Source organism: Psammomys obesus, unplaced genomic scaffold (genome assembly GCF_907164565.1).
Source record: "Psammomys obesus unplaced genomic scaffold, mPsaObe1.curated_primary_1811, whole genome shotgun sequence".
Lineage (NCBI taxonomy): Eukaryota > Metazoa > Chordata > Mammalia > Rodentia > Muridae > Psammomys > Psammomys obesus.
Window position 1 is genome coordinate 5,367,947 of NW_026590061.1, and position 25,456 is coordinate 5,393,402.

The 25,456-nt window shown below is 41.3% G+C and overlaps 1 protein-coding gene across 1 annotated transcript in view; it reads left to right on the top strand.

Moving 5' to 3' along the window:
• C2cd5 (C2 calcium dependent domain containing 5) overlaps window positions 1-25,456 on the top strand; it is a 65,868-nt gene that overhangs the window by 35,829 nt on the left and 4,583 nt on the right. Inside the window, exons 9-18 of the mRNA XM_055605620.1 lie at window positions 2,047-2,233; window positions 4,903-5,067; window positions 6,866-7,006; window positions 9,658-9,721; window positions 10,099-10,160; window positions 10,917-11,015; window positions 11,602-11,691; window positions 12,166-12,253; window positions 12,378-12,464; window positions 23,223-23,413. Coding sequence (XP_055461595.1) covers window positions 2,047-2,233; window positions 4,903-5,067; window positions 6,866-7,006; window positions 9,658-9,721; window positions 10,099-10,160; window positions 10,917-11,015; window positions 11,602-11,691; window positions 12,166-12,253; window positions 12,378-12,464; window positions 23,223-23,413 — 1,174 coding nt within the window. The remainder of the gene's footprint in view (window positions 1-2,046; window positions 2,234-4,902; window positions 5,068-6,865; window positions 7,007-9,657; window positions 9,722-10,098; window positions 10,161-10,916; window positions 11,016-11,601; window positions 11,692-12,165; window positions 12,254-12,377; window positions 12,465-23,222; window positions 23,414-25,456) is intronic.

The window sequence follows — 25,456 nt, forward strand, 5'->3', positions numbered from 1 at the left end:
ACAGGGCAGCTCCACTTGAACCTTGTATTTATTCCCTGTACAGCTGCAGAAAAAACATTGTGTATAACACTCAAGATCTTCAGTTCTGTTGTACATATGTTTATTATATGTATCAGTTAATTTTGTACTGGCTTGGAGTATGGCTAAATATCAACTGCTTTAGAGACCTCTACTATATTCTGGAACTGCATGCTTTTTAGGGGTTTTGTTTGTTTGTTTTCTTTTGAAGAACAGTGTTCCATGATGTTTATGGTTTTTTTGCACAAAACTCAGCTGTTCATCATTGGAATCAGGCATCCTGGGGCGTGACACATGCAGCAGACAGCCCTAAGTGTCTAGGTCACCAACACCTGCCAAGTTTTCTTGTCCCTTGGGTGTTCTGTCTTCACCTCGAAACTTGAGCAGTAGTGACACGCCCAGTCCTTTTCCCCTGAGATTACTTTGGTTTCACAGTGTCATACTGAGTTTTTTTTTTTTAACTTTTTACTTTAATTTTGTATGTATTGATGTTTTGCCTACATGTATGTCTGTATGAGAGTGTCAGATCTGCTGGAACTGGAGTTATAGGCTGCCATGTGCTAGGAATTGAACCCAGGTCCTCTGGAAGAGCAACCAGTGCTTTTAACCACTGAGCCATCTATCCAGCCCCCTGAGTCTTAAAGATCGATCGATCGATCGATCGATCTATCTATCTATCTATCTATTTATCTATCTATCTATCGAGTAATATGTGTGTATGTGTTCTTGCAAGCCAGTGGTTGCTGGGAATTGAACTCAGGACCTCTGGAAGACCTCTTAATCCCTGAGCCATCTCTTTAGCCCCCTACCCCATGCCTTTATTAACACAGTAAATGCTCTTCAGTCTGTTGACTAACTCTCATGGGAGCCATGGATTTGGACCCTCTGTCAACTCATAGGTGTATGCGCTGTGCTTCTGCCTGTGAGTCCCGTATTTATAAATCTAGTGTAAAACATGCTCCTGAACTGCAGAGCTGTACACCTCCATGCTCCTTATATGCTGAGCCATACACACCTTACATTGCCCCTCCTTTTCATGTCCAGCTGGGGAATCATTGATAGTTCCCTCTTGTACACAGCAGATTAATTCCACAGTTATGTTGAGTGTTGTTCTGAACTAGAACAGCTCTATTTTATTTAGTGTCTTCTTTTGTCTTTTGCTTCCATTTGGGATTAACTCCCCCTCCCTCAGAGACTGTATCCTGCAGTATTATTTGATGATCTGTTGGTGATGAATATTGATTGATTGGTCTGGAAATGTATTTATATTTATATAGGAAACAGCTGCAGGTGTTTTTGTGAGCACAGTAAAGACAGCCTTTACCACTGCCTCCTGGCTGTCGTTACTGCTCTACGAGTGGTGAGTTGAGCTAACTGTGCTCCCTTTGAAGGCTTTCTGTTGCATAATAGGTGCTCAAATAACTTGTGTGCTTAAGCTAACATTTCTCTCTGCTAGTCATTCATCCTGTATCACATGCGGTTATAGAACCCACGATTTAAAAACATATTTGTGTGTGTGTGTTGCCTACACGTATGTAAGTGCGCACACCGTGTGCATACCTGGTGTCTGCAGAGGCCAGAAGAAGGTGTCAGACCCCTGAGCTGGAGTTAGATAGAGATGGCTGTGGGCTGCCATGTGGGTGCTTGGACTTGAGCCCTGGGTCTCTGGAAGAGCAGTCAGTGCTGAGCCACCGATAGTCTTGGAACCTAAGATTTTTAATTGTGTAGTGATTATGATCATAATTCCTTTCTAGAGAGTCTGAGGTTTTAAATTTCTGCTTAACTGAGCTACAACTTGGAATAAAGACAGACCTTGTAACAGCAATGGCAAAGCAACAGTTATAGTGTAACAAATATGTTTGAGACTAATGTGTTTCCAAAAGTAAGGAGCCTTTTCTGGAGCTCAGACCCAGGACCTCAAGCATCCTAAAAAGAACTTTTCCATTAAACTAGGTCATTCCACTGAACTTGGACATTTCTTAGGAAGGTACCAGGAACAATGTATTGACAGAATTTTTCTTTTTGTAGGTTATGTCGCCTGAAAAAGAAGGCACAGGCAGAAGCCAATGCCACAGCTATCAGTAATCTTCTGCCGTTCATGGAGTATGAAGTACACACTCAACTGATGAACAAGCTCAAACTCAAAGGAATGAACGCTTTGTTTGGACTAAGAATTCAGATTACAGTGGGCGAAAACATGCTGATGGGCTTAGCGGTGAGCTGAGAGGCTGTTGCATGTCTTTCGTCAACTTTGTAGCTGGGGTTTGTTGTGTGGGCTTCAAAGTGTTACGTAAGAGATGGCATAGCCAACTGTGGTAGTGCATCCTTATCATCCTGCACTTAGGGTTGGAGGTGGGGATCAGGAGATCAAGGCCTGCCTGGGCTATACAGCAAGACCCTGTCTCAAAAGAATAAGAAAAGTAGAAGACTTAGCTACAGAAATGGACATCAAACCTTTAATGGTTGGAGATGTTTTAGGATATAAGTCTGGTGATTGACTTTTACAGAGCTTTAAGGAACTAGTCTAAACGTTATTATTCCTAGTTCACTGAGTTGGAACCACTGAATTGAACTCTTATTATTATTCATATATTGGGCGGTTGGCAGTTAAAGGATTTTCATCGTTGTGTTAGCAGCTTTCAAATTGTATTTTGTTGGTCCATCTTTTCATGACATGTAGAAGTATTTAATTTATAAAATCTATGGACGTTTTAGTTTTTATATAAATTTATAATTAAAATACAAAATTATTTCCTGTTTTATTTCATTTTTTATTAGACCAAGTATGTACATTTATTTATTATTTTTAGATTTTGAGACAGGGTTCTTGCTAATAAACACAAGCTGGCCTAGAAGTCATGATCTTTCTGCTTTAGCCTTCCGAGTACTGGATTTGTAGGTATACACCACTATTCTCAGCTGATTTTTTCCCCTCATTTGCTTGCTTTATTCACTTTACATCCTTGTAGCCCCTTCTCTTCTCCTTTACTAGTCCCACTCTCTCTCTTTCCCCTCCCCCTTTTCCTCAAAAAGGGGAACTCTCATCAAGTTGTATCAGAACTGAGCACGTCCTCTTCCCCTGTGGCCTGACAAGGCAGTCCTGCCAGGGGAAAATGATTTAAAAGCTAGCAAGTGAGCCCATTTCTGATGCAGTCACCACTTTTACTAGAGGACATACATGAAGCCTAAGTTGCCCATCTACATCTTTGTAGGGGGCCAGCTTTGGTTTTTGTATGTAGGCGATAACTATATGATTGTGGTAAATCTGTTAGTTCATGGCATTGCTGTAACCTAAGGCCTGCACCATGGAATGCTTTCATGCTCTCTAGTGACGCCACTTACAGCTGCCTGCCATTGTCTGCTACAACACTGCGTGCACTGAAGTCTTATGGTCTGAAGGCTAGTCTATGCAATAGCTGACAAGGGGTCCCTGCTAGGTGGTACTCAGGAACAGAGGACAGTGCTGCCAAAGGCCAACATCCCAAAGTGACAGGGTCTTATACGCTGTTACTGATTTCAATCTCAGGCCTGTCTGCTTCTGCAGTTCAAGACTATTGTATGTCATCAGTCAATGAATGTAGCAAAGTGTTGAGGTGATGTTGGCAGGTTGACATGAGGAGCTAAGTTATGGCTATGCTGGTTAAGTTCTGGAAGGGCTGCCAATGTTTAGTTTCAGCTGATGTGCAGACATCATTATAGAATTTCAAAAAGTTGACAGTTGACAGACTTCACATCAAATATCCAAGCATCCAAAATTGAAAACACTGCCTCTCACTATTTCCCATACCTACACTGTAATGCTTTTTTTCCTGTTATTGTTTCACATTTATTTGTGGGTGTGCATGCACCATGGTACATAAACTGTGATGCCCATGTTGGGACCAATGGACAGCCTGTGGGAGTCTCTTCTCTCCTTCCACCATGTGGACTACATGGATGGAACTCAGGTCATCAAGCTTTGCAGAGGTTGGCTTTCCTTGTCTTTACATCTTGTCAGCCCTGCTTTTTGTTCTTTTTGAGATGGGGTTTCATGTAGCCCAGGCTGGTCTTGAACTTGTTATGTTACTGAGGCTGGTCTTGAATTCCTGATCCTCTTGGCTGTACCTTTTAAGAGCTGGGATTGCAGGCATGTGCTGCCACACCCACCTTTATGCTTTCCTTTCTTTACATTTTGCTCTGCTCGTGGTAGCTTACACACATGTGCACACCACACAGATTGATTTTGCTTTATCATTCCCATAACTTTCCGATACTGCTAACATGTAGGGACTGCAGTAGAATGGGAAGTTGTTACTGGTGTCAAGTACATTGTTTCTGTTGGTGGCTTTGGAATAAGGTGGGGGAGCGAGACGTACCGATGAGACGGTTCATGGTTCTTGCTGTGTCCGTCTGTCCTCGATCACAGCCGTTCTCTGTTGCTTTCTGCAGGCAGACTGTGCACTAAAGGGCAATAAAACTGCTTTGGTAACTTTTTTCTTTTAGCTAAGGTAAATTTGATCTCTAGTAATTTTTATGTATTTATTTTAGATTTTGAGCTGTGGTCTCATAGTGTAACCCAGACTGTCCTGGACCTCACAGTGAAGTTCAGGCTTACCCAGCTGTCATATTTTCCTGCCCAAATTGCCTTTTTTTTTTCTTTTATAAGTATGAGGTAAAGCGTGAAAGATAAGTTGTTATGTAGTTAGATACCTCCTTTCAGAGCTCTCTCCCATCTAGTTAGGGATCTCCCCAAAATAGGCCGACCTTGTTAGCAGTGTTTTTGTATGTGCTTGTAGACTTGGCCTGGCCATGGGTCCTTTGTCCACAGTGAAATGCACATTCCTAGATAGGGAACTTACACCATCATCGTTTGATACTCTGATTATATTCCTGTTACTTTCACAGTCGGCCACAGGGGTCTACTTAGCAGCCTTGCCAACGCCTGGTGGGATCCAGATTGCTGGGAAGACCCCTAATGATGGCTCCTATGAACAGCACATCTCCCACATGCAGAAGAAAATCAATGACACGATCGCCAAGAACAAGGAGCTGTATGAAATCAACCCCCCGGTGAGTGAAGCCCACATAGTGGATTCACCAGCTCCTGCTCAGGTGGAGTGTATTTGCAGGGCATCTTATTTCTGCCTCCTCCCTACTGCCTTTGCTTAATGTCTTCTTTTGGGTGAGGCCTCCTCTCCCATCCAGTGTACATGGAACAACTCTCCTTTTGGGTAGCACTTCTTGTTACCTCCTTGTTTATGTCCTGAGACAGGCATGTACATGTGTCACTGTGTATGTGCAATTGTGTGCATGTTCACAAACCCATAGATTCTAAACTTTGTTTTTCTCTCGCACATGCTCCATGATAGCCTTGTATCTTGTCCTAGAAAGGTCTCTCTATAGCGAGAGCCTCTCAGCACAAACTTGTCAGATATGTGTTGTTTAAAATGCTCTTTTTTTTTTTTTAAGCTGGAGTATTGACTTACATTTGTAATCCCAGCAGTTGTGTGGCTGAGGCAGACCGATTGCTGTGTGCTTGAGGTCAGCTGGGCTACAGAGTGAGACCTTCATGAGAAAGAAAGGAAACAGATCCTCTTTAGTAAAAAGATGACTTTTGATGAAAGTGCAGTAGTGGAGAATGTTTCAGTGATTGCTCCTTTCACAGTGCTCACTAGCCATAGTCAAGCTTACTAAGCTGGCCGCTGTAGCACACACTGCTTCTATACTACAGATACCTTCAGCTACAGTCTGAATTAAAAGAAACATACTGTAGTTACAACCAAACTATTTGTTTTATGAGTTGAAAATGTAATCTTTTGAATGTCGTGAGATAAGTAAAAATTTTATTAAAATTAGTTCTGTTATTATCAAGTATCACTAGCTTTGTGTTTCTGTTAGACAACTTGAACCTTTTTTTAAAAAGCAATGAAAAGCTGAGGTGTTTCTATATTAATATCTGAAAAATAGCCAAGCCTAGCGTGCATTCCCACCTTTTCCAGAACTCTGCAAGGCTTGGGGGAAAAAAATAAAAAACCTTTGCTAGCACGGGCTGAAGCCATTCAGCAGTGTGTTGTTGCTAAGGAAACACCTCCTCCCCTGTTCCCTCAACCCCCCTCCCCTCCCTGCCCAGGCTATCTGAGCTTTCTTAGGCCCTATGCTTGGATTTCTGTCCAAGTTTGGATTACATGCCTATTGTGATGGGTGCCATTTGTAAAATTATAAAGTTATAATTTGGGGGAGGGGCTTTTCTAATCACCCATTCTAGCCCGAAAGTACAGATTTAGTCAACCAGCTTTAAGGCACTGGAGCTGGGCCAGTATAATCTATTCTAATTCCTTATGCTAGTCTGGCTACATCCCAGCTACACGCCTGGATTACTTGCCAAATCTGTCCCAACTGGGCTGCTTCTGCTCCATCGGGTCAGTCCTCATGCCCACGTCCTTTCTCTACCTCTTCTCCTTTTTTTCTTCCCTCTTGTGATCTCCACCTGAGACCCCAAGATTGGGAGTAGAAGTCCCTCCTCCCTGTCTTCTCTGGCCTAGCTTCTTTATTAACCAATCAGAGATTTGGGGGAGCATGCTTTACACCATGTTGATCAGTGATGATGACAGTGTTCACGTTCTGAACACTGCAACCAGATTTCAGGGCACAGAAATCAGCATCTGAGTACACAGTACACCAGACCAGCCCCTAACACTTTTGAAGAGAAAACATCTGTGTCTTCCGCTACCCGAGAGGTTAAACTTAAATATAGAGTTCATTGAATGTATCTTGTGGATTTTTTTTTTCTTTCCAGGAAGCTGCCTATTATTGTATAACTTTAAAAGCAAACTGAAGAATTCAGTCTTTGTAATTATGTTTCTTTCAGGAGGTATCTGAAGAAATGATAGGATCACCCATCCCAGAGCCTAGACAGCGCTCAAGACTTTTAAGATCACAATCAGAAAGTTCTGACGAAGTTACAGAGTTAGACCTTTCACACGGGAAAAAAGACGCTTTTGTTTTAGAGGTAAAATTGCATTGCAATATGTCCTAAAAGGCCGAGAAGATAATTGGTTTCTAAACTGATGTGACAACTTGTACTGGGTTATAAGTCTCAGGGGAATTGTAGAAATCACATAGACTTGAAGACAGCAGCACTTGGTAACTGGTACAGGAATGTAAATAGCTCTGAAGCCACCACGGTTAAAATGATAGTAAAATGTAAGCTGAGCAACCATCATCAGAACCCTGAAATCTGAATTACCCAGAGAGTCTAAGAATCTTGAGGCTAGGGCTGTAGCTCATTTGGTAAAGTGCTTCCTAACATTCATGAAGCCTGTATACAATTCCCAGCACCATGAAAACTGGACATGTTGCTTACCCCTATGACCGTGGCACTCCAGAGGAGGTACTCTTTGACTGTATAGTGAGTTCAAGGCCAGCTTGAACAAGAGACTCCCCAAAGAAAAAGATTTAAAAGCTCACTTTAAAAGTTCTAGATCTTGGAGCATTTTAGTCTCTGGAGCTAAGGAGAAGGAATGGTCAGCTCCTGGCACCTGTGTAGACGGCAGAGTTTGGAGCACTGGAATCTGAAGGTTGCAGCCCCAGCATTGTGGGAAAGGAATGGAATAGTTAAACATTTGGAGTTATTTTTTGTAAATTTGAGTGAGTTAAATCAGAAAATGTACTGTTTTAACACAGTGTGGTTACTCTTTATGATTGTATTTGCTGAGTATTGCTGTGTGCGCTTTGCAGTGATCTCCCACAGTGCAGAGTTCAGTGTGTTCTTGTTGCATGCAGGAGGTTCTGTTGACAGCCTTGAACACTTACACCCCTTTCCCAGAGAGTGGCCCTGGCACAGTGCTCAGCAACTCACTGTTCTCAACCCTTTCCTGAGAGTAGCTCAGCAGAGACAGGATCTCTTGTTACTACTGAGAAGAAACGAGTGATACATGCATGTTGTGAGGAAAACATGGCTGGGCAGAATCTGGGGCTTTGATTCAGTGACTCTGGCAGCTGGTGGAAGAATTGTGTTGGGATGAGAGTCTGAAACAGGACTCTGAAACATGGGGGCCAGCCATGAGAAACAAGTAACTGAGTGAAATCAGAGGCATTTTTTCTCTTAACATTTATTTGTTTATTTTTATGCATGTTTGTATGTGTGTGCACCTTCATGGGTTTATACAGGTTGTCCCTGAGGACAGAGAGATCCCGATGTCCAGTACTGGAATGGCAGGCATTTGTTGTGAGCCACACAGCATGGGTGCTGGGGACCAAAGCTGGATTCTCTGCAAGAGCAGTATGTGCTCGTGACTGCTGGGCATCCGTCTTCTCCTGAGATGAGATTTCATTTTCAGAGATCCAAACTATAGTCTGCTTTCCAGTGCTCTGCAGTGTGATACGGGGACAGGGAGAGCGGTGGAGAAGCAGTGTGCTTCAAGGAGGCAACTGGCTCTGGGATGTGAGTTACCACTGCCGGCGGTAACGCCAGTGCTTCCCGGAGCTTGAAGAAGTGGGGTTGTTAGCACTCTGTTGATCTAGGAAAAGAGAATTTCAAGGTAGGTCCCTAAAAGTGTCTAATAGGCTCTCCGCCTGGCTCAGCCTCACCTGAATGCTGATCCAGAGTATACCTGATATGCCAGGTGCTAGGATCCTGGTTGGGCAGAGGCACACAAGAAAAGGTACTTCCGAGTGTGGGCAGAACATGAGGGCAGGTGGCAGATTCAGTAAGAGAGGGGACAGAGATAGGGAACGCTTGCCACCCTGCTTGTGTGGTGTCTGGGGAATTGTGGCGTGAGGTGTGACCATGACTGGGCAGCCAAGCTGAAGTGCAGGTGAACATGGCTGTGGGGTATTGTGATGTAGGAACACTGGTTTATTTAGGCTTGCTTATATTATGTAGAAAGTATTTTTATAAGCATTTGAAAACTCTACATAAAAATAACCTCAGTATACTTTAGTGTATAAAAGGTTTCACTTGGAAGTGTTTGAAGTTATTACTGTGGGAAAATTTGCTGATGCTAGAATTTTTGTCTTATGTTACATTTTTATTTACTGGTCATGTGCATGAGTCTCTGTGTGTATGAGCATATGTGTACAGGTGTCTGCAGAGGCAAGAAGGGGTGTCTTAGTTACTTTTCTATAACTGTGAAGAAATACCATGACCAAGGCAACTAGTAGAAGAAAAGAGTTTACTGAGGCTTATAAATTCAGAGGGCAAGAGCCCATGACCATCATGATAGGGAGCATGGCAGCAGCAGGTCGATGTGAGCAGTAGCTGAGAGCTACATTCTCATTTGCAAGTAGGAGACAGAGAGAAGGAGCTAACTGCAAGTATTATGGGCTTTTGAAACCTCAAAGCCTAAATGACTCACCTCCTCCAACGAGGCTGTACTCTCTAATCCTTCCCAAACAGTTCCACCTATTCAGGTGCATGAGCCTATGGGGGCCATTCTCGTTCAAACAACTGCAGAGAGCAGTGGGTCCACTGAGGCTGGACGTTGAGGCTGGGGATTGAGTTCTGGGAATCGAACTCCAGTTCTCAGGAGAGCAGCAAGCATTCTTAGCCCCGAGACATCTCTCCAGCCCCTGTTAAAGGCATTAGCTCTGTAGTTTTTAAGGAATCGGGACAACTTCATGTTTAGTGGTTCTATAGTAGTTTTATCTTTGTGTATCTAGATCGACGACACTGATGCCATGGAAGATGTGCATTCCCTCCTTACTGATGTTCCCCCTCCTTCAGGTATGCAGCAAGCCAGCCTTGAGATAGAGCCGCTGTTCTCTCTACCATCGGTGGAAGGCCCAGCTTTCTTTTTTTAGTTATTCATTCATTTACTGTTTTTTGAAATGGAATGTCATGTAATTCAGGCTGGCATTGAAGGCAGTATGTAGACAAAAGTAATGAAAGTTGTTTTTTGTTTGTTTGTTTGAGACAGGGTTTCTCTGTTTACCTCTGGCTGTCCTGATACTCAGAGATTCACCTGCCTCTGCCTCCCCAGTGTGTGCCACCACTGCCAGGTGTAATGAGAGTTTCATTTATAAGTCTATAGTTGAGAAACATCATTTCTAAAGAGCAAAATCAGTAAAATAATACATTTTAATTATAATTTGTTTTGGCAGGTTTTTATAGTTGTAATACAGAAATTATGCCTGGCATAAATAATTGGACATCAGAAATACAGGTAAACCTTTTATCAGATTGAAGCAAATATATTATGAATAATTTTCACTTAAATACCTGTTCTCCTTGACCCCCTAGTAGCACTTACAAACACTATCCTTTTAATTAGATAATCATATTTGCCAGTTTTATCAATGATTAGATATAGGCTTGGATTTTTCACCAAACCTATGTTATGTAGAGTTCTTAAGCGCTTCTACCTCTCTTCCACCCACTGACCAAAGGTAAGGGAGAAAGGTTATTAGGTGAAGGGGGGTTGTAGACCATTTTAGAAGTGGTTCCTTGGGGTGAGTCCACTCTTCATTGTCCGGACACCAGCAGTGCACTCCAAATGCCAGCACCAAGCAGCAACACAACTCGGTACACTTCAGAAGATCTGGAAAAGTCAACAAAAGCCACAAGACTCGGGTGGATTGCCCCACGAAGTGCACTGGAATATTTCTCTCTGCAAAGTCAAACGTCAGAGCACTAAGATCAGTGCAGTGATGTCGATCCAAAGAGCAATGTCTCACTGTCCATGGGCTTCTATATATGTCCTCTCCTCAATCCACCACGGATGTTCTCAGATGACCAAAGTCACTTCCCTTACATGAGACAGCTCACAGGAAAATAAGATCATGTGCCCTCTCACAAGCCAGCTTCTAGCAAAACAACGCATGACTCAACTGAGTCTTCAAAGAAACTAGAAACTTCCACTTGATTTAGACTTTTAGGAAAAACTAACCAGATGTCCCATTATTCTCTCTCACACACCTAGATGTTCACATCGGTGAGAGTGGTGAGGCTGAGTAGCCTCAACTTGACAAACCAAGCACTGAATAAGAACTTCAACGGCCTGTGTGAGAACTTGCTCAAGGTAGGAGCATGCCACTCATAACCTGGGTTAACTGGACTAGTCTCCTTTGTCCATAGCATCTCAAGGGGCTGGAATGCACTGTTTCTGTGAGCCTGTGGGTCTGGGCCACACTGAGGTACTTAGCTTGTCCTTGCTCTTCTAAGAGACAGTATTATGAAAGAAGCTGTTTAACTTAGTAGCTTAACTTTCACAAAAATCTAGTACATCTGTAGAATGTTTTTAAGAGCCTAAGTTGTTGACAGACTTTAAACCTTTATTGGTGCTTGTTCTTTGTATGGAGTGGTGGGTTTCATAAAATTGTGTTACCTCATTGTAGAGGTGTGCTGTGACTGGGCTCCTGTCGGTCCCCTTACTTCCAAGGTAGCCCTGCCTCTCACTTCCTGTCCTGTGTTTCCATGACCGAACTCTGCAAGCTCTTATGCCTTACTGACAGCTGGTTACTGCTCTGCACTCTCAGGGAGAGGCCAGTTTTCTGTCCTTTCTTGGTTCTCACCTTTCATAATGTAATGTCCCTGGACAGAACTAACTACATGGATTCATTAGCGTGCAGTGAAGAGTGACGTCACCATCCCTCTCTTTTATGCAGAGCTTGTATTTCAAACTCCGGTCTATGACCCCCTGCTGCCTCTGCCATGTGAACTTTACAGTGTCTCTGCCTGAAGATGAGTTAATCCAGGTAATGCAGTGCCATTGGTTGTAGAAGAGGCTTCTGGTCCTCTGTGATCTGTTTTAGTTTAATGTTACAACTTCATAGACGTTTAGTTTAATAGTCAGTAACTTCACAGATGTTTTAACTCAGACTATCTGAAGGTATGTATTAGCATGCATCAGGCTGTGTACATCATATTTCTTACCGCTGGTTATCTGCAGGGGACTCGGGTGCAAGCCAAGTGAGCACACAGTAAACAGAATGGGGCTCATCGTTCCTGATTTCACCAATCCTCTTTGAGAACTGGTCTTTTAGAGATAGGTCATTCATTAAAGTCAGGGTTTAATAAACATGTTGCATGTCTGAGTTTACATAGAATTCTGGTTGAGAGTCTTAATCAAGCAGGGCAAACTACTCATCCCATGATAACCTGCTGAAAGAAAATGTAAGAAATTCTTTCAGTGATTATTTTACTAATCGTGCTTGTTTCTGTAATTCTAGGTCACAGTCACAGCAGTTGCAATTACTTTTGATAAAAACCAGGCCTTACAGACCACAAAAACACATGTTGAAAAGTCGTTACAGAGAGGTAAAACTTGATGTCTAGGAAGTAAAGTTCACTTTTGTCTGTTACAGTTTTGTGATAGGTTCTTAAGCTTAAGCCTGGAGCAGTAGACAGCTGCTGAGTAACTGGTGTGTGTTTGCCCCTCAAGCCTCCACAGATAATGAAGAACTGCTGCAGTTCCCGCTGGAGCTCTGCTCAGACTCACTGCCTTCTCATCCCTTCCCAGCAGCTAAAGGTTGGTCACATGGGAAGCTAATAGGCATGCTGCTACTTCTCTCTGCCTTCTCACTAGAGTCAGCAGAGGAGTCTGTCCTTCATTCCGCCATTGCGTGTTGTTCTTACTTTGTAAACAGATTTCTCTATATATGGTGAAGGTCATTTCTCTTATGTTCCATTCTTATGTCTCAGTTCTTCGAAAGTTTTACTTTTAAAGATTTTAATTTCCCAGTGTATATACTACGTATAGTGTATTTGGTATTTTATCTGTAAGTTTTCTTCTAGTAGAGGTTTTCAAACATTTTTGGATTTCCATGGAATCTCCAGAGGGATGCTCAGATTAGCCAGTGCTTCCATCTTTTACACAATAGTTGTAATTGGAGGACACTGTTTTTATAAGAAACTGATGGTTTGTAATGGGAAAACTCTCAAGTTCTACAATATGCAGAGAAGAATGGGAGGGTTGCTTTTCTGTTTCTCTTTTTGTTTTATTATAATTTTCATTTTGACTTCTCAAAACTATTGTATCTAATATGAAATATATATAAAATAAATGAAAATGTAATTTGTATTTTTCATAAAGTTTTTAATTGAGAAATGATTCATTTTTATTTACCATCAAATTAGTTAGTTATCTTTATATTTTATTATACAGTTGAAATTGTTTCAACTTATGAATACTTTCATTTGATAAGAAATTATGTATAAAACAGAAAAACTGCATGTGTGCACGTATGCCCGTGTGCATGTGTGTGTGTGTGTGTGTGTGCAAGTCCTTTCTGTCCATGTAGAGATATGTGTTTATCTCATAGTCTGTAGACTTGAAGAGATAAGTCATGTTCAGATTCTGACCTGGTAACCTTGGTCATCTTTTCTTGTGTCACCAACTGAATTCCTCTGTAGAACTTGTATAGAAAATCTTAGAATTCCTTAACTTCCTTAGAATAATAAAGAAGAAATCCAACCTAGTCAGTAAAGGCTTGCTTTCTTTTTCTTTTTTTTTTTTTTTTTAAAGATCTATCTATCTATATCTATCTATCTCTCTATCTGTCTATCTTATTTATTTATTATGTATGCAATGATTTGTCTGTATGTGTGCCTGGAGGCTAACAGAGGGCACCAGATCCCATTACTGATGAATGTGAACTACCATGTGGTTGCTGGGACTTGAACTCAGGACTTCTGGAAGAGCAGCCAATGCTCTTAACCTCTGAGCCATCTCTCCATTCCCCATGTCAGTAAAGGCTTAATCTGTCACTTTACAAAAATATGTTTGGAGTTGAGTGATACTAGGTGAATTTGGTGTCACTACTGACTGGATTCTGTAGAGGCTTATAATGAAGCTTGTAAGTTTGCTTTGTCCGTACTGATGTGGTCAGTATTAGTAAATGGTATTTTGTGAGCTGAAGAACAAGGGAAGAAACATTTGGATAGAATGTCTTATATGTGTACTGCCTGAAGTGTTTACTGCTCATTGTAGGCAGCATGACAGGCCTGAGATGGAGGAAAAATGGTGGAAAAGCCTGATGGCAGCACTGTTACCAAACAGGAATGCAGATCTGCTGAGACCTCTGTCAGCTCCGCTTCTCATGTCTAAAATCTGAAACAGTTTACACTACCTTTTAGCCTTTAAATTAAATTTTAAAAATTCCTTGGGTTTTAATAATTCCATGATTGTTAACATGTTTGTATTATTAAAAAAGTAAATCAAAGGCTGAATTCATGCTCAGGTTCAGAGAGCTTCCATCATTACCGCTGTTTCCAGGAAGCTCCAGTCAGTTAAATCAGCAAGTCAAATTCCTCTCTAAGTTTTAGGGTCCTTAAGAGTAGCCTCAGGGTGGAAGAAGCTGACAAGAGGGTAGAGAGTGAGATCTGCAGATCCACAGGTTATAGCATTGGCTCTCTATATCTTACTTGAGAAAGCTGTCCAGTGTTTGATAAACATTGAGTCATACCATATCACCTTCACTACCATCTTGAAATCAGAACGTTCATGTCTACGAATAAATGGAAAAACGTGTGTCAACTGGTGCTCCATGTAGAAACTGTGCTTTTCTGGAACACGAGAGCCACCAGTGAGTTCCTATAAGTGTATCTTTCCCTTTCACACATAGCTGTGTAAGTTCTGATTTGTCTTGTGTGTGTGCTGTCTTTCTTTCCTCTGTTTAGGGGCACATGGGCTAAATATATCTTTAAACTTTATTTCAAAGTAATTTGGAAGATTTGAGGCTGAAGTGGGCTGTGAAAACGTCTGAAGACTAGACCATTGTCTTGTGACACAAATGGAGGCCTTATGTGCTGTAACAGGGCAGTGTATTGAGTAGAGACAAAGTGTGTGAGAATCTCAGTTTAGCAGTGTAGAAGGGGCCACCAGAGGGTGGCGGGAGGCTCAGGAGGAATGGGCAGGGCCTGGCCTGCTCCCCCAGTGACCTGCTAGGGTGTCTAGGGCAGCTGCTCATGGTGCTCAGGGAGTGTGTGTGTGTGGCTCTGCTGAGCTGCCTAGCTAAGCTGGCAGAATTATTTCTTTTAGAAGAGTCCATGAATGTTGTCTTCTACTTAATATTCATGTTCTCAAAAAAAAAAAAAAGATTTGTTATGTGTTTATTACCTTTTATGTTGATAGGGAGAATAGTCTGAACAGTCAAGCATAGTATGTTTATTAATAATTGCACTTTGCTTTTAGTAACTTTTTCTTTTTTTGTTATCAACAAGGGTAAATGTGATGTACTGCTTTTGGTTTTTGTTACATGCATCTGTACTAGTTCACTGTGTAGAGTAAACAAGACCTGAGTTGTCCATCCATTTTCATTTTTCCTTTCATGATGTATTGTTTGGTTTTGTTTTTCAAAGTAACAAATGTTTATTGGTATGTCTCAGATTTCTGGTTGACTCAGTGTCACCTTGATGGTGAAATATTAAAAGATGCTGAATTTTTTGTTTTGTTTTTCTAGACAGGGTTTGTCTTGGCTGCTTGGCTGTCCTCACACTCACTCTGTAGACCATGCTGGCCTCAAATTTTATTTCTCCCAAGTGCTGGGATTAAAGGCATGCACCAGCACCACCTGGCTCTCAGTCATTTCTTAAAGGTGTCAGGATTTCCTGACAAGTCTTAGGACGAACATATGTGGCGTGGCACCAGCATAAAGTGTTTCTTAGAAGGCTGTGCTGTAAGAAAGATCGTCAGTGCAAGTTTTACACTGCTTCATAACGGTTTAGCCTCACCAATAGCCATGCTTACAGTTTTTTTCTGCAGTTGTTTTTTTTTTTTTTTAATATACTTTAAAAATGATTCCTATAGAAAAAAGGAAGAGATTAAATATAGTAAAAATGTAGAGTCTAAATGAAGTTATTCTGGGTAAAAATTTTTAAATGAGATTTTTCTCATAGAATGCAGATGGACTCAATAATTTTGTGCTTTAATGTTTGTAAATGATTAACACTACTTTAAAATCTGAAGACATAAATCTTGAGATATTAGTTCCAGTGAGCTGATGGACTGTAAACCACATACTACTTTAAAGATATCTCAAATGTTATAAATCTAATGTATTATAGTGATAGTTTCATTTAGATATTGATAGCTTAATACTATAAAAAAGTTTTAAAAGGATAACATAGTTTTTATTGGTTAAGAGTATGGACAAGAGTATGCTCCTGTTCCTCTCTTCATGCTGCTTTGTGCTTGCTCAGTCCTTCCTGCTGTTGACAAGGTGCTGTAGCCTAGCAGGGGGACTCTTATTTAATTGGCCACTGACTGACTACGGGAGCCAGCATGAAAATCTGTAAACATTAACTTACTTTTTCTACAGATGTTTCTGAATCCTTAACTATATATAGTAGCTCTTTATACTACTACAAATACCTTTATATAGTAATAGTCTCTTACATATCTCCTGTATCTGCTTTAAAAAAAAAAAAACAACTATATTTTGATGGTATGATCAAAATGGTGACAGCAATAAAAAGAATTTATAAATAGTCTTCATATAGTTGGATGGCCAGAGCAGTGGCAAGTGAGAGATGCTATTGGGGTAGAGAATGAGGACAGTGAAAACTAAAGAGACAGAGAGAGGCAAACCTGGTGTAACTCCAGAACTTGGGAAAATGAGGCAGGCCAGCCAGAGATGTTGAGTATGAGACCCTTTCTCAAAAACAAACAAATGCATGCATGCATGAATGAAGTGAAATCTAAAGCTAGGTACAAATGTCCATACCCCATCTAAGAGATGGGACGGATGGAAGGGACTTAATTAGTGGAGAAGCACGGGCAGGGGAGCATTCCCTCTTTCTTCAGGGCAGCTCGAGGTCAGTGAGATGAAGAAGAGGCAGAGGAGAGCAAAGTAAAGGAAAAGGCCTAGGCTGTTACGGAGAGAGGTAACAAATGGCAGGAAATTAAAGAAGAAGAAAGAGTAGGATGTATATCTTAGTTGCAGATGTACATGATCTACATGAAAGTTCACTGTCTGCTATCAACTGTACACCTTACTGATGCCTTTTCATTTTCCACTATAAACTATTCACGTTGACGCTACTATTTTTATCTATACCTTAATCATTTACAACTCATACGGCAACTTTTAATCAGTTCATCCACATCTAAGTAGATTTATATCAATCTTTAGAGTCATCATTAACTTAGTTATTAAGCCACCTTTTATAGATATAAGGTGTATCCAGTTCTTCATTATATTGATAAAAATGCTTGAAAGAATGTAAAACTCAGTTGTGATCATAGTAACCTAAAACTTTGAATGTTTAAATGGGGAATAATAAAAATTAAAGACTCTCCGGGCTATATACCTTTAACTTTACAAGAGAATATTATTTGTAGGGATTTTTAAGACAGTAATATTTGTATGTTTGTTTGTTTTGGGTTTTTTGACACAGGGTTTCTCTGTGTAGCCCTTGTAGATCAGGAAGACAGTAATTAAAAAAAAAATAGAGCAAAGATGACTGATAAATTCTAATGATAGGAAGTGAAAAGTCTCAGGAGTTGGCGCAGCAGCTTTTATCCACTGTGTGATGCTCACCAGAAAACTAGGTGACTTAGAGACTAGAAACTCATCGCTTAGTATTCTGGAGGCTGGAAAGGCAGGCCTACACTGAGGTTCACTTGGAAGGGCCTTCTTGCTGTATTGTAGTGTGGAGGAAAGACCAAACTGACCCTCTGTAGCGGTACCAATTTCTCTGGAGGGTGGAGCCCTGTGGCCTAAGCAACTGGAATACTGTTCTCATGGCAATAGGATGCCAGCACATGCCTTGGAGGAGCTAAGTATGCAGGCCACAGCTACAGTTGACAGGTGCTTTCCCATTGGCTGTCACAGACTGCTGAAAAGAAGCATATGGAAGGAGGAAAGAAGAAACCTTGACACTTCTGCTGCTGTTTTGGTCATTAATACACTAATTTCTGCCAGCCCATTGTCCATACTTATGGACACGGGACTAAGTGTTGCTAGAGTAAGCTAAGAGAGCAATAATCTGTAACGTATTTGCTTTGCCTGGTTAGATTTATTTCTTTGGGAGTGACAGAATTGTCACTGAATGACACCTTTTTGTTTTGGTTTTAGTTTGCTAACATGGTCTTGCTGTGCAGTGTAGCCCAGGCTGATCTGGTGCTTGCTGTATAGCCCAGTGTGGGCTTGAGCTCTGAATGGTCCTCTTGACCCAGATTCCTGGGATAATAGCTGTGCACAAGCATGTCTAGTGGGGGAAACTGTGTTAAAGAACCAGAGGCAGGGCCAGCATGACGACTCAGTGGGGAAGGCCCAATGACCTGAGTTCTGTCCTCCGTCTCGTATGATAGAAGAAGGAAGCTTGCCCTCTGCAGGTTGTCCCTTAACTGCTCATGTGGGTGCATGTACCCACACATATACATGCATACACACATGTATGCACGCAAAAATTGTGAAAGTGTGGACTGCTGTGTGTCTTGATAACAGATCTTTCCAAATGGAATAGGGCTCTCATAGGAGACGTGTTTGCCTCACTCTTCCATATAGAGGTGCAAATCATGTAGAATTCAGTGCTAGTTTCTTAGCAGACCTTGAATGATGCTTAATAAGAAGTAATAAAATCTGTTGCCATTCGTTTAGTATTGTCCTGGAGATTGCTTATTGTTTTACTGTTAATTAGAGTTACCAGCATGTCAGTGAGCCAGACTACATCAGTTATAGTGCCTTCTTGTTTGAGAGTCTGTTCCTGGGAAGCCAGACTATACTGAGAAGGAGCCAAGAGTCTGAGGACTTTTATCTAAGGTGTGCAAATTGTACTGAAGCAGGGTTCACTTGTCGCCATTCCAGGCTACCTTGAGCATTTCTGTAAGAGAAGAGCTATGATCAGACCAAGTGTGTGTGCTCTTCCAAGTGCAGTAAAAATAAAAAATAAAAAAGCTCCTTGAACACCGAAGAATACCTACAAGTCAAACCACTGAATCAGGGAATAAAGACCTCCTTCCCCTTCATAAATACTTAGGGGGAGAGTAGTAATTCAGAGAAAAATAATAATCAATGAATAATACAATATAAAAATCATGTGCTCTAAAATAAGGTTTCCTTCCTTCATTTTCCTTCTCAAGAGCATGCACTCTTATTAGCTTATTCTCTGTAGAAAAAAAAAAAGTTATACTGTTTCCTTTTTTATGGTTGTTTTTTTTTGTTTTTTGTTTTTTTGTTTTTTGTTTTTTTTTTTGAGACAGGATGTTATATAGCCCAGACTGACTATACTTACTATACAGGTGAGGATGACTTTACACTCCTGATCCCCCACCTCCTTCCAAACGCTGACTCTACAAGTATGCCCCTCAGTTTTTGGCTTATCATTGTGTTTGTTACAAACGCAGACATTTTTCATATTGTTTTGTTCCATGTTTTTTTATTCAGCACAGTTTAGGGTTGCCACTAAATCAGAACAATACTGAGTTATGGAAGAGAATTTCATTTTAGTGGTTTCTAAAATTATTTTAGTTGTTCCTTTTTGATCCTGAAAAAAAAAGTAAGTTCATAGAACTCCTAATCTGAATTACATATTTGCTTGCTTACTCTCTCTCTCTCTCTCTCTCTTTCTTTTTCTTTCCTTTTCTTTCTTTTTTTTTTTTTTTCCTGGCAGAGATCAAATCCCAAAGCCTGTGCATGCTTGGCAGGCTATCTCCATGAAGCTGCAGTACCCTAACTTTTGAACTGTCTCTACATGCCAAGTCTCTAGGTGTTTGTCATGATGCAGCCCAGCTATGCTTCCTGTAATGTATACTCAGAGTCTGTCCTCATTAGCAGTGACCCCAGAGAACCCTGGAAATGCCTGAGCCTGGATTAGACTGGTTGTTCCTCATGTATGCATCAAGTCCTTTCTTGTCCTCTGTGGTCTTTAGAAACTGTTGAGCCTCCTAATCAACATGACGACCATTCTGGCTTCTTGTCTCCCTATCTCCATGTGGACTTGAATCAGGATGACTGTACCCAGTTAGATACGTTGCCTGTGGACATGATGGTCAGTGTTTGGACACGTCTGCATCACAGTACTGTCTCAGTCATCATATGGCCTTCACCTAGCCCATTTATTAATCGGCTCCACATTCGGAGGACTGCCAATTACTGCATGTTCTCCAGTGTTAGCTACCAGATGCGAAGGCTAGTCCATTTGGAAGAATGTTTTGTACAAATCATATTTTGAGTGGTTAAATTTTGTTAATTTGAAATAGTACCAAGAGACCAATACATTAGGGTGGAAAATATATCCACTTAGTTGATACTTTAAAAAGTTGGGTGCCCCGAATAATTCTCTAGTGAGCTACCCCCCTCCCCCCGTTTTAAAGTTCTAACACAAAAATACCAATGTGCTTGCACAGAGAGAGCATGGACAGCAAAAATAGATTTCCTTTAATAGTACTTTCACATTTCCACAATATCTTACACATGCACAACAAATACAAGACACTAGGAGACTCTGTTTCTCAAGCCTGCTGGGAAGGGTGTGATTCTGGTCAGGGTTTCTAGCCCTTCTGGAGATCCTTCTCCTTTTAGTTTTACAGTCTTGCTACTGCCAGCAGAGGGAGTTGTTGACAAAGTCAAATGGAGACTTTGGAAGACCAAGGATAGGAAGTGGTGCTGATGTGTGGAACATGGGTGTCACCTGGTGGGTGACTTTTCACAGTACAGCTCCCAGCCCTCCCCTAAAACACTGCCTTCTGTTTCCCCTTACACTGGCGCTTTCTTCTGTCCAGCTTCGTATATTGTGCCGTCATTCTATTAGCATGCTATTGTTCGTAATTTCTCCAGAAACTCGCTTTGTGTTGTAGTAAGCAATCATTGGCATGGTATTTATTAATGGGGCTAGTTTTCATATAAAGGAAATGCATTTTGAATGCTAATACTTGTGTTTGGTTTGCTTTTATAATGAAGCCATAAAGGTTTGCTTAGTCTATTCTTCCGGCTTACTGAAGAATAACAAGCAGCAGAGAAGAGGTGCTGGCTTGTCCTCACATCTGAGCTAATGTTGTTCATATTGTCTTATTAGAACACCTGGAGAGTGCGAGCTCTAACTCAGGTATACCAGCTGCACAGAGAGGTGAGTTTGCCTACCTAAGCACACAGTCACTGAGCTGTGAGGTTGTCAGCAGAGACAGTTACAGGCATAGGCACACACTGACAGTGGAAGAGACCTCACATATGCTTTATTGTATTTAGATGTTTAAGGTTTTAAAGTATTTACTTTGTTATTACTATTTTTAAGTTCTTAAGAGTTTTCTGAGTTTGTAAAGTTTTAGTTCTTTAACCTCTACAAACAGTAGCAATGTAAAAGTTACTGTTGGCAGAAGGGGTGCTAGCTGCTCCCCTCCTTCTTGTCAGAGGCCCTGCTACCAGACATCAGACATGGAGCCAGAGCATAGAGGACTGTGACCCTTTGGTTTTCCTGCTGTTTTCAGAGCTGGGTTCCTGATGGTGGAAAGAAGACATTTTAGTAAGAGATAGGTCAGCTAGAGGGGTGGTGGGGTTTTTTTTCTTTCTTTCTTTTTTTGTTGTTGTTTTTTTGTTTTTTCCCCTTTAAGCATTTTTCAACACTTATCATTTAGTTTTGATTTTCATCTAAAAGTAGGGAAGAGGGTTGCTCATGATGGGTTGATTATAAATTGGATTATAAGTTAAAAGCAAATGGAAGCAAGTGAACTCTTACGTGAGGAGAGTGGGAGCAAGTAAGCAGACTGAGTCCTGCCCACGCATCAGCTGGAGCACATGGCCCTTGAGACGGTGCAGTCATGCACCCAGTGCTCCGCAGCTGGTGCTGGGTTTGGAGGCTTGGAGGTGTAAAGCTGGACTGTCCACCACCTCTCCTGTCTGATCTGAAAAGGTCACTCTGTCTCTAAGCTACAGTGAAGTTAAGTTACGTCGTCAGAGGAGCATTATGGCGAGTAAGACACGTCATCCATATTTTTTCTTTGTGTTTTCTTTTGTTTTCTGTCTGTGTTTTCAGCAGCGTCAGCTGATTACAGTTCCTTTGCAGACAGATGCAGCAGCTGGATAGAGCTCATTAAACTGAAAGCTCAGACCATAAGGCGCGGATCAATTAAGACAAGTAGGCGGACGTTTCTACCACATTCTGATGACCTGAGAAGCATATCCCTGATTTCCCAGTGGTGAAAGCTAGACCTCACTGCCTAGTAACAACATTGCCAGTCAGTCATGTATTTGAGTGTGGAGGCTTCAGGTGCTCGGTCATGTGTGAAGAGTCATTACAGAGCCTTTTGGTGGTTACTTTTAGCTGTAGAAATGTCTTTAAATCTTACTTTTTGTGAACATAGATGGATGTATATCCCACCTCTGTCTAGGAGGACTTGGCCAGCTTTCTTGTTGAAGAGACACTCTTCCGAGACCCAGGGAACTGCTGACTGCATGGCTGTCAGCTTCCAAAGTCTGAGGACAGCAATCAAGCATGTCTACAGAGAAAGCAGACAGCTTCTCTTCCTGCTAAACTTGTGGGAGATGTTTTTATAGCCTGTGTTTTGGCAGATTTTGAGGAAACAATATTTGAGTGAGTTTATATTAAAAGGAAAAGAACTATATTGCAGAGGGAAGAATACAGGGAATTTATCAGAATCCTGTTTTCAATCCGAAGAGGTGCTAAGTTAGTAAGTGGGTGGCCTTGGTTTCCTCCTGTGGAGCCAGGGGTGATGGTGACCGTGTGGCTGCAGTGAGGTTAGAAGCAGCAAGTTCGTGAGACTGCTGACTGCAGTTACTCCTAAGCGGTGGCGACTGCTCCACCCGCTGCTTCCCAAAACATCTTTAGACGGCCAGGACCAGGTGTTAAAGGCTTAAGTTACGTGGATGTTCAATCAAAACATTTTGGGAAGGAAATACAGGAATGTATTACACCTAGTGTTGCCTAGGCTGCTACAAGCCGACAGTGATGGAGTGGTCCGGAAAGGTGGCACCTGTACAGGGAACATAACAACTTTCCCACTGTCCTTGGATAATTCGTTCCTACAGCAGCTACTGTACTGCTCTGGCGCTTTCCTCTGTGCACTGTGTAACCGTCACTGTGTGTCCGCTGCACTGCATCAACATTTTCCTTTACAGGAATGCCATCTCCTTCCCAAGACTTCCATTCCAGCATCTTCTCATGTCTCTCTCTCTCAGTTGCATGTGCTGCATGATAATTTCTCTTCTTTCATGACATGGCTTAGTCTCACAGACAGCTGAATGTTGTCACCACTTGTTTGGAAGCCTTAGGGGATTATCTAGTTTCCAGTGTCTGTTCTTAATGTGTCCTTATCTTTCTCCAATTTTAGCTGTAACAGTTGAGAAAGCAAGTCCCGTGGGTGATGGAAATTTCCGGAATCGCTCTGTGCCACCTTGTGCAAGTTCCACAGTTGGGGTTGTTAAGATGACGCCTCTTTCTTTTATTCCTGGAGCAAAGATAACTAAATATCTCGGCATCATTAACATGTTTTTTATTAGAGAAACTACTTCTCTCCGTGAGGTAACTTTGTAAAATTCTTCCTGACATCTTTTTTTCTTGAAAGCATTAGTAATAAAACCAAGTTTTAAGTTATATTTTCTTCTAAATAACACAGACATTTATATTTCACTTAACTATTAATGACCTTTCGGGGTACATTTTTGTATTATACTCACCACATTTTATACAGTAACCCATTTTACAAGAGTTGCTTCTGATTTATGCCCATTTGCTTGTAGAAGTTCTAGATGCTTATTGTAAAATTTCTCCTATATTTGATCCAAGATTTAAAACTCCCTGACAGGACTTGTGCAGTTTTCTAAGTAGCATTTTTTTGAGATATATTTAAATAGTTTTTAAGGACCCACAAGTAAGAATCCTAGATTTTTATAGTAGATGTATGGTACAAAGATAACTTTATTTTAGCTTTGTCATTTCTTCCCTCTTGAAAAAAGAAGGAGGCTGCCTGTTCCCCCTGTTGGCAGTTCACAAGACCCCTATTTCTCCAGGTTTTTGTTGCACATGGGGAATTGTTACATAGTGGTCCTGTGATTGTGATTAAATTCACAGTCAGGGCCATTCTCTCCTGCCATTAGTAACACAAGAATTTAACCTAAGAAAAAGGAAACTATATTGTATCTTCTGTTATGAATTGGGGCTGCTGAACAAATTACTTTTATTCATAGGGAAACTTGGGACCCTGTCCTCTGTTTCACTGTTATGGCAGTTTGTGTTGTGGACAGTGCATGTTTCATAAGATGACTCAGCTGTGCTTTGCTTTGTGTCACGGGAAGGCCTTGTGCTCTGGTAACAGCTGTCTCCATGCCACACTTCTGTCTTCAGCATGGTGCCTGCCTGGCACAGAGAAAGTATAGTATGTCTTTGTGTAAACAAATGAATAATGTCTGACAGGTTAATTAATTAGGTGGCTACTTCTTTTTGAGATAATCTATTTTAATTGTACTTATGTGGAGAATAAACCATGTAGTATCGCAATCTCTTAATGGAGAATTAATGTCCACTTAAGTTTGGTAAAATAGGCTTGTTTCAAAACTGGCATGGTTTTTCTGTTGTTTTCTTTTTTAGTTATTCCTAGTAGTGTGTAGTTATACTGTTTTGAACCTTTAAGTTTTATTTTGTTGTGAGATGGGTGGTACTGTGATTTCTAGGCTGGTCTTGAACTGTAGACACACGTGTTCCTGTTTTCTTAGCCTCCTAGATAGTGGGGTTCATGCACAAGCCCTGGCCACATTTGAGTCCACATTCTCATTTCCTTACTCTTTGCTGCTGTTGCAATTTTCACTGCTGTAGTGTTGCTGCCTGGATGATCTCACTGCAGTAGAGACCTGCATTATTAGCTTAAGGTGCAGCATCCCATGTGGACATTGCCTGGTGACATCCTTCTTAGAGTCACTTGTGCTTCTTAGAACCCACCGTCTGCACATGTTTTGCTCCAGTCCCCTGGCCTCATAAGTAGAAGGCTCCTGGAGAGCGCACACAGCTGCACGTCTCCAGCGGAGGCTGAAATGGCCGATCTAGGTGCACAAGTTCAACAGAGAAAGTGACACAAGATTACTATCTGGGGGATCTTCCTAGATTTTTAGCGAGATGTGGTGGAGCTGGAGAGATTGCTTAGTGGTTAGAGAACTTCCTGCTCCTCTAGAGGACCTCCATGTTGGCTCACAGTCATCTGTAACTCCAGTCCCAGAGGAACCGCTGCCCTCTTCTGTCCTCTTTGAGCAGCAGGCATACATGTGGTGCACAGACAGATACACAGGCAAAACACATGCACATAAACTTTTTCTAAAGGATGTACTTACAAAACTAAGTTAGCTTCCAACAGTAGACTTCAAGTTCCCTTTACCCCAGTTTAAATTCAGAAATTTCCTTTTTGATCAGCCTTAACCTCCAGTAGAGTTGATAAGGAACTTAAGTTGAAAAGCATTTAAGCTATTCACTGGCTTTTAATTTGTTTGGTTTGGTTTTGCATAGAGATAGTTCCCCCACACTGCTCTTTCAATTTCATAGCAATATGTGTGGAAAGCTAATTTGTGTAGTGCTGGA